Genomic DNA, 12310 nt, shown 5'->3' with positions numbered 1-12310 from the left:
TCGGGTACGGGTAATGGGTATCGGCCTATTTCTCGGTTCAAGCACTCTGAGGGCTTGCAAAGGGGGGGGGTTGCTCTTGAGCGTGGGCTGGAGAGTGAGGATTCAAGATAGCAGAAATCCTATATTTGGGGTTCGGGTGACAATAGAGAGGAAAGTGTTCTCCTGCCCCGAGTAGTTAGAGAGCTCGAGTGGACGGTAGCAAGGATCTGGGTGACAATAGAGAGGAAAGAGTTATCCTGCCCCGAGTAGTCGAGAGCCCGAGGGGAAGGTAGCAGTTGGTGAGCTCGGTCTCTAGGCCCTCTAGATCTTGTCTCTGCTTCTGTTGCATGTTCGAGTATGGTCGTGGGTTCTCGTTTCCTATGTCAAGGCATGGTGTGCCATAGCAGCACAGTGCGGGACGCGCCATCTTTTTGTCGCCGCGTTAAACGTGGGTGCATAGTGCACATCGTAGCCTTCGTCCTGGCACGCACTATCCCAGGGGAAGCGTCGTGGCGTCAGCGTGTGAACAGGATATCCATCCTCTGTTAGCCATCAACCCTCCTAGTCGTGGTGGCGTTGTCCCCGACCACACGCGGTTGGGTCGAGGGGCCTCTGGCCTGGCTAATTTAGGAGAAACTGACTCTTAGTCATGAGGACTATGCATGTGTAGGCATGGCCATATACCTACCTATCGAGTTAGGTAGAGGTTGGATGGTTCTGAGTCATGTCTTGGCATTACCCTCTTTTATAACTGAAGGGAGCGGTCCTTGGGGTGGTGTTTAACTCAAGGGCCTCGTGGTCCGAAAGGTGGTCGATGCATCCCTTGGCCTTGTGGTCCATTGGGTGGTCGATGCATGCCAAGACCCTATGGTTTGTCAGGTGGTCGTCATCCTTTTCTATCCCGAGGAGGTGTGCAGTGCGTGTGCATCCTATTGCGGTAGGTGCATTACCCTTGGGCCTATTTGTACTTGGCTCATTTGAGATGGGCTGCGTACTGCATGGTCGGGGACGAAGAATGGTCGAGGCAGGCCACGAATGCTGGGCTACGGCTAGTTGGGCCGCCTGAATTGCTTTGTTGGCCGTTTCATGAGGCATCTCGGGTATCTGTCCCCGATAAAAAATTCTTATGTTGCAAACAGGACAGATTTTATAGAAACGACATTAAAATTCTCATGTTCCAAACAAGCAGATTTAATAGGAACCACGTCTACGGACACATTTTGTAGTATCGTTTAGGTTGCCTTACCTTGCTCGTGTCGGCGAGCCTCACCTCGCCAAGTTAGGTTAGCCAAAATGGCTCTCCTGAGATAGCAAGCAAAATAGCATGAGTCCCAAGGTGACCTGACCTGTGAACCAAACCCACTATCCGATTTCTAGCATGAGTCCCAAGGGCGGTTCTAGCTCGGGGATGGTGTGGTCTTGAGCCCGGCTACCGTTACTCCAAACATAAAGTCTTTCTTTCTTTGTTTCTTAATTTCTCTCTAGCTCAGTGCAGCAACGCACGGCGACTCGGCGAGGTGACCCACCAGCATCCAAGCTCAGTGAGCACAGCGTGCGCGAGTGTCAGGCACAACCGGCGAGAGACGTACAGAGGAGTACAACCTCACATCCAAGAAACAACTTGTTTCCTCCCCACAACTGGCGAGGTGCCGAGGTTCCTACCTTCAATCCCTTTTATCATTATGGAAAAAAGAAGATTACTTATTCTTAACCCGTAGAGATGTTTTTGAAGGTAACAGGAGAGTCGTGAGCTCCTATTAAAGATGAAAAGAGATATATTAAAAATACAACGAATGGAAGCAAAGATGAAAAATACTTATTGCAAAAAGGAGAAGATCAAAATACAACGATTAGGAAGCAAAGAAATATATTACACAAAGATGAAAAAAATTACACATAAGCTTCTCGCGATAAATCAACGAATGGACGAAGTCATGCTTTTGCTCGAAGAATAACTAGAGCAAATTTAGTTAGAAAACTATACTCTCTACTAATGTGGACATCACTTCTTTGGATACATATGTTGATCCTCCAATCATTATGCAAGGTTCAATTACCTAAGCTCGAATGTGATAATTAAATTTAGAGGTGAGCTCGTGTTCTTAAGCTATCTTTTCATAGATTTGAGAATAGATTGATATCTAATGATTTTACGTTAATTAGGAACATAACAGAGGGTCATAGAGTATTTGGAGAAATGTGTGGAGTCGGAGAAGACTGGCTAGCTAGAATGTCTAAGACAAGCCGGAGGCCAGTCCAACTCGAGTTCGAGTCTGTCTTGGCCTTAAGGACCAGTTTATAGTAAAATAGACGCCCGAGATGCATACAGACTCCATTTTGACATACCACATATGGATGAGAAGCTAATTTCATAAACTAAGCAATGACTTTGGGTTGAGGTCCAAATTACCTTAGTCAATGAGAATCATCGAAACAAGTTAGCATTCGGAATGCGTCACCGTCTTTTGATCCATTGAGTCGTCCATTGAGTCGTATATCCTCTTAGAGCCTGTCAGGGACGCATCTAGGGAGGTGATGACCCTTAAACCTTATATTGTGTTGTCACACCATATTTTAGAGTTTGAGTTTTGCTTTAGATCAATCTATCTTCGAACAGTCGACATCTTCGGTTGTGAAATTCTAATTTCGTGATTTTAACCATGCATCTATAGTTGTCATTTTCATTGAGTTTCATAGTTTGAAGTTTTTGCTTGTGTTCTTTGTTTCGCAGACGAGAATTAGTCTTCTTAGCAAGGTCAACCGGATTAGTGACATGGTTGATAACCAGAGGAGTCGTGGAAAAACATACCAAATGTTGCATATCTTTCAAGAGCATTGGCTCTACATTTTATTCATCTATGTGCCAAATTGAATTGTGATACAATATGCAATATATACAGGCAATCAATCATTTTTTTGGGCAAACGTTAATGCTACTGAACCATGGTCCACTTCAGGCGCCAGAGATTCCATTCTGCGGAAAAGGGTAGTGTAGGAAATTTTTAGTTCAACCTCGCATCCAACAGTGAAATGTGATGGGAATATTTGTGCTGTTTAAGTTGAAAAATATGGATTTCATCCTTCTTTTTTGAATATTCAGTGATACATACAAAGCAAGAATCAAGTAAAAGGTAACTATATAGTATGAACCAATATTTTGTATCATTGGCCTGCTACCAGATGCAACTAACATATTATCATCAACTATAAGAGTATTGCTATTATGATGATAATTGGGTATAGTCGTCTGCCAAACTCCTAATATCCTCAATTCCTATGACGAATTATTTCTCAGTTCTTTTTTTTCTAGAACACGACTTCACGTGTATTTCATTAAGGAGGAAAAAGTTTGACAGTTGTACAGCGAAGAGAACCGAAACAACAACCCCCGGCGAGATGCCAGGAAGCGAGGAGAAGAGGATAAAGGCGTGGGAGACACGCACGACGCACCACCAACGCGGACTACTCGCTAAGGGATTGCGCGACGATGACCTCCAAGGCCCTGAACCCTGCCGACACCCACAGCTACCCCTCCTGGACGATAGACCGGACCACCTCAATGGCGCTGGAGCGGAGGCCGTCGAAGGTCCTCTGGTTGCGCTCTTTCCAGATTGACCAAGCGACTAGAAGGACAACGGAGTCAAAACCCCGGCGAAGCGCTCGTGGTAGCAGGCCACGCGAGGACAACCACCAATCAACGAGGGTCGAGGGCGCGGCAGGCGGCCGCAGAGGTAGACGGAAGCTGCTAAGCAAACGGTGCCAGACCTCCCTCGTGAACACACAGCAGAGCAGCAAGTGGTCGGCGGTCTCGTCCTCTTGGTCGCAAAGAGCACAGGAAGCATCGCCCTGCAGACCGTGCCTATGACGCCGATCACTGGTCCATAAGCGACCGCACAAGGCCAGCCAAGCGAAGAACTTGACCTTAGGCGGAACCGAAGCCCTCCACAGCTGACGCGCACCAGGCAGTAGCGTGAGGCCATGGAAGAAGGCCTTGTACGCCGAGGACGAGGAGTAGACCGCATCAGGCGACCACCGCCACACAAACCGGTCCGGAACGCCTGGCTGTAGTACCACTATCTCCAGCCGTTCCCAGAGAAGCACGTATTCAACAAGAACATGCATTGTCAGCGCCCCGGAGATATGGCGCACCCATGCGCGCCCTGCCACAGCATCTCTGACGGAAGCCGAAAGGGAGCGGCGCCGGACCGCATTGAACAGATTGGGCGCGAAGGACTGTATGCGACCGCGACCCTCAGAAAGCCACCGATCCGTCCAGAACCTCGCGTGCGCGCCATCCCCCAGCTCGACAAAGGTCGATGCCGCCATCATCTCGCGTACGATCAAGCCGTCATTAGAGGGGAGCTGGGACCAAGCTGGCGCGTTCGGCTGACGCCTCTGCCATTCCCAACGTAAGCGGAGAGCAAAGCCAAGCGTACGAAGATCCGGCAGCCCCAACCCACCGTAGATGCGAGGAGAACAAACAGAGATCCAGGCCACCTTGCACTTGCCAGCGGCGACCGATTCAGTGCCCGCCTAGAGGAAAGCACGACGGCGCTTGTCAATTTGCCGAATGGCCCAAGGGGAGAGCACGCAGGTAATCGACACATGTACCGGGATAGCGGACAGTGTGGACTGAGCGAGGGTGAGCCTGCCTGCCGTGGTGATCAATCCGGCCGTCCACGTGGGGATGCACCGCGCCACCGCGTCCACGAGCTGCTGCTCAACGGCGCGCGGCAGCCTCCCCAAGGACAGAGGCGCTCCCAGGTAGCGACAAGGAAAAGGCGATAGTTGACAGGGAAAAACCGCCTGTACTGCAGCTATCTGCTCGTCTGAACACCGTATCGGGGAGAGCAAGCATTTGCTGACGTTGGTGAGCAGACCCGAGGCTCCCGCAAACAGCTCCAGGACGGACTTGATGCAAAAAAAATCACTTGCCTCAGGCGCAAGGAAAAGCATGACGTCGTCCGCGTACACGGCAAGGCGGTGCCCAAAGTGCCCACCCGGCAGCGGTGCGAGGAGACCGCGCCGATCAGCCTCCGGATGAGTGAGCTGAGCACCTCCATCACCAGCACAAAAAGGAGAGGCGAGAGCGGGTCTCCCTGCCTCAATCCCCTGGCATGACAGATCCTCCTGCCTGGGCGTCCATTGACCACTACCTTCGTGCTGGCTGAGGAGAGCATGGCAGACACCCAATCACGGAAGGCAAGGGGGAAGCCAAGGCGTTCAAGCACCTGGAGCAGGAAAGTCCATGAAACCGAGTCGAATGCTTTGGCAATGTCAATCTTGAGCAAAACGCACGGCCAACTGCCCTTGTGCAACCACCGACAGTAAAGCTGAACTGAACGAAAATTATCATGGATACGTCGTCCGCGAATGAAAGCCGTCTGGTTGGCGTGCACCAAATCATCCATGAACGGAGATAGCCTGGAGGCCAGGGCCTTGGAGAACAGCTTGGAGAAGCTATGCATGAGGCTGATGGGCCGGTAGTCCCGCAGCCCCAGCGCGGCTTCTTTCTTGCGTAGGAGCACCATGGAGGCAGCGTTAATGAGGTAGAAGCTGCGCCAATCCTGGCTCCACAGCGCCCTGAACGCCTCGCAAATATCGTCCTTGATGATCGACCACGCCGCACGGTAGAAGCGGCCCGTGAAGCCGTCCGGCCCAGGAGCCCTGTCCGACGGCGTGTCAAAGACAGCACGGGAAATCTCATCAACAGTGAACTCAGCTGCCAATTCAGAAAGGTCGAGGTGAGGCAAATCCAGGCGCTCCAAGTCGATTGTGTGCAAACGGCGGAAACGAGAACCAAAGACGGCGTTGTAATAGTCGTAAACAGCCATGGATTTTGCCTCCTCCGTCGTGAACAGCATGCCTTCATGCTCAAAGGGGTGAAGGTAATTTTTGCGCCTCCTGTGACACGCTTGGAGGTGAAAAAACGTGTGTTTGCGTCCCCTTCGCTCAAGAATCTGCAACGTGACTTCTGTCGGGCGATCGTGCGTTGTAAGGAAGCAAGGCCCAACGTCATGGCCTTAAGGTCAGCGCGCAGCGATAACTCGACGGGGGACAGGTCCCTGGATTCTTGTGCGACGTCGAGCTCAGAAATCACCACTCGCGCCATTGCTAGCTGCAGCCGCACACTGCCCACCTTGGTGGCAGCCCAGCTTTTGAGAGCCTTGGCCACGGCCCTCAACTTGGCGTCAATCCGCCGGCACATGTCTCCCTGTGTGCCAGCCCCATGCCAAGCAAGCGCCACCACCTCCAGGAACCCCTCGACCTTGGGCCAGAACGCCTCAAATCGGAAAGCAGGCCGAGCCCAAGGCTCAGTGCTCAGCACCAGGACCAAAGGGGCATGATCGGAAGCGTCCGTGGAGCGACAATGCAAGTAGTGGAAGGGGTGCGCTTCAAGCCACGGCACCGTGGCGAAGACTCACTCGATGCGTTCTAGAGTCGGCCTAGCACGCTCGTTGCTCCACGTGAAGCGACGCCCGTGGAGGTGCAGCTCCTCAATGCTGAGCACGTCAATGGAGCGCCTGAATCTTGACATCATCCTGCGGTTGAGCCTGTCATTGTTCTTATCCTGCGCCTGGTAGATCAGGTTGAAGTCTCCGCAGATTAACCATGCTCCTAAACACAACGTGGCCAGACCCTCCAGCTCTTGGAGGAATGACTCCTTCAGAGCGAGGTCAGACAGCCCGTAGACGGTGGTGAGCCAAAATTCGTGCACTGGGTCCCCGGCCAAAGGCAACAGCCGAACAGAAATGCAGGAGGAGGAAATGTTGTGTTGTGCGGCCTGCCAGACGTCTTTGCGCCAAGCTGCCAAGATCCCTCCCGAAGCCCCCACTGACGGCAATATCAGTTCCATTTTTGGCTAAAGTGTTACTAACCAGTAGTGTTATTTTGCCAAAAGAACAACCTCTTTTCAAGGAATAAACTAACCTGATCAAATGGTATAAGGTTGTGACAAGTTGAATCACAAGGATAGGCGCAGTCAATCTCAATGGCAGCACCTCTTTCAAAGTACCAATCACCTACCACCTCTGCAATTTTCTGAAACTCATAATGTTAACCAAAGCATCACCTATGGCTAAAAATAACATGTACTTTCTGGCACTACAGCTTGTGTACCTTGTTATCTATCAATGGAGAATTTGGTGCAAACCATGCGTCCTGCAGCTCACTCTGGCAATGTGCAAAGCAGGAGTTAATGAACATCCCTGCCATTGGTTTGCTTTCAAACTGTTTCAGAGATATCAACATTGCACTTCTCAGTCCTGCAAACAAAATTCAAAGTTTGAATCATTCCAAGAAAACAATAGCTTCAGTTGAGAACATCGCAAATGATTCTTCAGTATAATATGAATCTGAACCATTTGTTTAGCAGAAAGTTAACCTTGGAGGGTAGCAATCTGTTCTGTGCTGCATGCACCAGGATCTGACTTACAGCGGCTCCAATGGCCTCTAGGATCAGATGAAGGGGGCACCAAAATGTGATGGAACTGTCCAAAAATGTTAAACCAGCATTATTACTTGACACTAGGTGTCGAATTTTTTTGCAAATGAGTTATTTAAAAAGGAGAGAACTTGAGCAACACAGGTCTTATTTACCTGATATACATCATAAGCTGAATTCAAGATGAAAAACGGGGTTCGGATGTTTGGAAGTGCGAACTGTGGAAAGAAACACTGCATACACAAAGATCATCAAAACTGATCATCGATTCATCGCTAAAATTTCGATTAGTATCCTGAAGGTGAACTAAGGATCTCAAGAATATATACCATGTATGCATTGTCTGTTGAATTCAGGCAGTCTATGTTCAAATTCTTCTGAACTTCCTACAGGAAAGCTCATGGTACCGAAACATTATTATCAGTTGTTCCCAAATTCATTAATTCAATTAGAAAAATAAGAGACAGTAGTGAGAAACCTGCAGGGAGACTAGGCTGCTAAAGAATTGCCTTATGGTGTTGTTCCCAGAAATGTCACTCCTGGAAAGAAGGGATATCAGAACTTCAAGCATTGGTCGGATCAACCGAAAAAAGCCAAAAAAATATTTTGGTAGCTAGGCATCCAATGTTACAGATCAAGAAAAAATCCGGCGTCACCGAGGCATTTCACCGTGACAATGCCTCCAAGCCGCTCCTTAAGGCTGTCGCAGTGGAAGAATGTGGCTAGGCCTCCTGCTGAACAACCTGAGAGCAGAACCTGAAATATGCAAAGCAAAAGTCCAGAGTAATTTATCAACCGAAGCAATTGATGTTTATGCTGAAAAATACCAAGGTGACAAGGGCATAACAGGTTGCAAGGAAAACTGATGGGGGACCTTTTCGGCTCTCGCCAGTCCCTTCCTAAGCAGATCAGTGATGATAGCATCCCATATCCTCTGACCACTAAAGTAGAGGACTGTGGACTGCAAAAATTGGCAAATAGCAAACGGTAAGCTAGTGCTCCAGAATGCAAACATAGATTCATATTGCACCAAACAGTAAGCATACGCTGTTTATATATACTGAATCACCCATGAAGGATCCGCCGTCGCAGTAACGCAGTTTCACACGGTTCCAGTTGTAAAAGTCTGCTCAACAGTTTAGCGAGGGTCCTCTTAGCACACTTAGCTTTGTAAAAATATGCTGAAAAAGCTTGGACAATTCAGATTATTTGGTGCATCGAACTCTGCTAATTCCTGTCACCAGAAATTTTACAGTGGACGCCTGAAGCAGAATGCAGATGTACCTTAGGTGGGCCACAAACTAAATAAAGCACTGTGCATGTTATCCCACCCGAACCCGACGCTGGCTAAATGATTTTTGTAGGGCCATGACCTTGAATTCGCCAAAGAAATGCACGGACCTAGATTAAAGCAAACTGTTCGTGCTACCTACCCGTTCCCGATTGTGAAATCTGTGATCGCGCTGTCACCTTTTTGCAAAAAAAAAAGTAAGCTGTACCACCAGGAACGGGAACGTACGCTGTTTGCTGCCGACGGCTTATTGGCTTGTCGAATGAATTGCAATTTGCAAAAGAACATGAATGCATGGAAGTACGGGACATTGTGCAGCCTCAGCGATCTAATCTAATCTAAAGTATGTTTGTCTAGCTCTACTTCAAATTTAAAGCTGAATTGAGAATTCAGGTGGTGGAACTGAGAAGATTGGTCTGTCCGTCGGCGTCGTATAGTATACCTGGATTCATGGCCGGACGGTTGCTGAGGATGCCGGAGAAGAACTCGACCTTGGGCATGAGCCGGGTGGATCCTCGGCGCGTCCCGGCCCTCTCCGCGCACGACCGCACGTCGTTGCACCAGCCGCCGCCCTCGAACTGGAGCAGCCAGTTCCGCGCACCTGCGCCGGAGCCGCGGTGCAGGTGGTACGCCGGCGGGCTCCCGTCGAGGCACACTGCGCGGGTGAGGGTGAGGGTAGAAAGAAATTAATTAATTAACTCCCCGGCGGGCTCTCGAATGACTACGGTGCTCAGTACACCATGGGAATTGGGAAGAAGAGAAGCAACGGAGGCGCGCGGCGCGCGTGTGCTTGCCTGCCCCACTCGACGCGGCGCCGGCGACGATCGTCATGGGCACCGTCAGCCTCTCCTCGACCACATCCGCAGCGGCTGCGGACCAGATGATGATGGCCAGCACCACCGCCGCGGCGACGAAGGCCGTAGCGACGCCACAAGGCAATGTCCTGCTGCCTCGCGGAGGCCCCATGGCGCGGCGCAGTTGCGGGGGGAACCGAGAGTGCAGGGAGGCGGAGGCCGCCGGCTGGGAGGAGGAGATCAAGAAGAAAACTGGGCCGCCGTCCTGCGCACTTGTAACGGATGGATGGCGCCACCACAGAACAAAAACCTGCGCCGCGTGCGTATGCGTGCAGCCAAAAAGGGTGCGTGGAAAAAGCGATGTGGCGGGCGACGGCACGAGAACAGCAGCAGCAGCAGCAGCAGTCAGCAGATCATGACGACGATCAGTCGCGTCGCGTCAGTGATCTGATTTCTTCTCCCTGGGCTCGGACGCGGCGGGGTGGTTGGATTGATTTGTGTGTGTGTGTGTGTGTGTGTGGGTAGATCACGTTTTTAGTTGGTGGATTAATTCCTCTCTTCCGACTCGTTTGATTATTAATGGTTGCTACTACTACTATTCCTACCTTATTCATTGCAGCCAGGGAAGACAGATCAATGGCGTAATCTGCATGCAGGAAGATACTGTATTTCTAACTACTAGTCCATATAGAAAAGATTTCTTTCTCTTTTTATCTCTCGCGTAGTGCACAGTGGAGTATAGGTGGAGTATTATTGGAGCAGTTAATGAAAACAGCATCAAGTGAGATGTATGGCAGTTTGCCGGCGTCAAGCTGTTTCCTTTCCTCTCTCTCTCTCTCTCTCTCTCTCTCTCTCTCTCTCTGAACTTGGGTGCTTCTCATTGCACTGGTGCTGACAAATCGTCAACAACATTAGGAATATTCTGGTGAATAACTGTATAGTTCAAATCCATAAAGGCAATTCCAGCATTTGGTCCACGCCTTGGTGTGATAAGCCGCATAGCTGATCTCTGGGACAACAACAACCTTCATTGGTATTATTAACTTGATCTTTGATAGGCAAGCTGCTACTTCTATTAACAAAGTTAAACCTGTGCCTTCAAATGAAAGTGACAAAATTATCTGGAAACCAGCAAAAACTGGTGAATGCACTTCTAAATCTGCCTTCCAGTATCTTAATAACCTTTCCAGGTTGCAGCTCCTTCAGCAAGGTCCTAGAAGTGCTTCTGAAGGAAATTTGCAGAACCTCAAGCGAGTCTGGAGATGCAAAAGAATCTCTCCAGTGATCAAAACCTTCATCTGGAGGCTAATAAGACGGGCCATAGCTACAGGTGCTCGTGCGAACAATCTCACGGACAAGATCGACCAGAACTGCGCCCTCTGTGGGGCTCTTGAAAATGATGTGCACCTCTTCTTCCACTGTGACTTTGCCAGGGCTGTCTGGTTCTCTGCCAAAACACCTATAATATCTTCTACTCTTTTGCAGGAACAAGATGGGGTTCAGCAATGCTTGACCCAAATCATTGATAACAGAACTTCTGATGAAATTTTAATCCAGATCACGGCTTACCTATGGTTTATATGGAAAGCCAGAAATGATTTGCGATTCCGGAAACGAAGTTGGTCTGTTTTGCAGGTTTATTTGGCGGTTGATGCTTATATCCATGCTTTCAACAAAGTGCAGCTAAAGGAAAAATCACTTAATATCCAGTCAAAAAGGACATCTGATGATGATTTATATGATCAACAGAGGAGTCTTTCGATACTCCCATAATCCATCTTCTTCTTTCAGGTTCACAGGCACTCCTAATACGGTCAGATGCTACACAGATGCCTCCATTGATCCCGATGTATCGCAAAACTCGCCAAAAACGGCGGGGCTGGGAATCTTTCTGCAGGATCAAGCAAAAAACTGCAACTACTACGTGAAGCTGCGGATGGATAATATCACCTCAGTTGTAATGTCTGAAGCTGCAGGCCTTGCCATTGCAGCAACAATTACTTCACGGCTGGGATTTCAGAACATCAGCTTCTACACCGACAACCAATTGCTGGTCAATTACCTCAATGGAGCTGATCATAGCCGACCACCCTCTTGGGATTCCAAGCCTTTCACCCAAAAGTTCATCAACTTAAACCACGGCAAAAGAGTCCAGATCATAAAAATTCCATCGCACATGCATTAGCTAGATCAGCAAATAATGTTTCTCTCATTAACTGTATCTTAGAATTTGAGTGTAAAAATCCTGTCCATGAAGACAAGTGCCCGCTGAAGCTGGCACTAGACAGTGTATCTCGGAACGCCGTTCCTTCTATTGCAGCCTACTGCTGCTAATAATAAAGTGTTCCTTCTTGTCAAAAAAAAAAAATCGTCAACAACAATTGCATTCTTACTTTGCCGGCGTCGAATGCATCCTAAAACTAAAACACAGTTCTTCAAGTTAGCATCAAGGAACCTGCCTTGGGCCTAGATTCCAAGGATTTAGGCCCTAAATGTTCCATCCAACCGACTATTAGGCCTAGGAAGGAAGGGGAAGGCACACCAAGGGATGAAAAAGCCTTCGTGAATAACTAAATGGATTATTTAAATAATATCACTACGGATTTCCTACTTTGAAAAAAATCATGGATTTTAAGGGATTTTAGTTTCCAAAAGGAGCCTTAGCCATGTTAGCTAAACCAGCTAATAATTACTCCCTCTATTTTAAATTATAAGACTTAGCTTTTCTACCTACATTCTTTTCACTATGTATCTAGAAACAAAGCATCTTGTAATTAAAAACGGAGGGAGTAATTACAAAAA

The 12310-nt window shown here is 48.8% G+C and overlaps 1 protein-coding gene across 1 annotated transcript; it reads right to left on the bottom strand.

The window, feature by feature from the left end:
- On the bottom strand, positions 2776–10057 carry LOC8058760 (pectin acetylesterase 9). The gene is made up of 12 exons (XM_002464926.2): positions 9509–10057; positions 9157–9369; positions 8470–8549; positions 8298–8384; positions 8055–8179; positions 7902–7962; positions 7753–7809; positions 7579–7656; positions 7364–7469; positions 7099–7244; positions 6910–7020; positions 2776–2953 (listed from the first exon to the last, which is right to left on the bottom strand). The coding sequence occupies exons 1-12, from the start codon at positions 9678–9680 to the stop codon at positions 2933–2935; spliced, it is 1257 nt and encodes a 418-aa protein (XP_002464971.2). The 5' UTR covers positions 9681–10057; the 3' UTR covers positions 2776–2932.

This window comes from Sorghum bicolor, chromosome 1 (assembly GCF_000003195.3).
Source record: "Sorghum bicolor cultivar BTx623 chromosome 1, Sorghum_bicolor_NCBIv3, whole genome shotgun sequence".
NCBI classification, from domain to species: Eukaryota; Viridiplantae; Streptophyta; class Magnoliopsida; order Poales; family Poaceae; genus Sorghum; species Sorghum bicolor.
The sequence above is the reverse complement of the archived record's forward strand: the minus strand, read 5'-3'. Positions and strand labels throughout refer to the sequence as shown.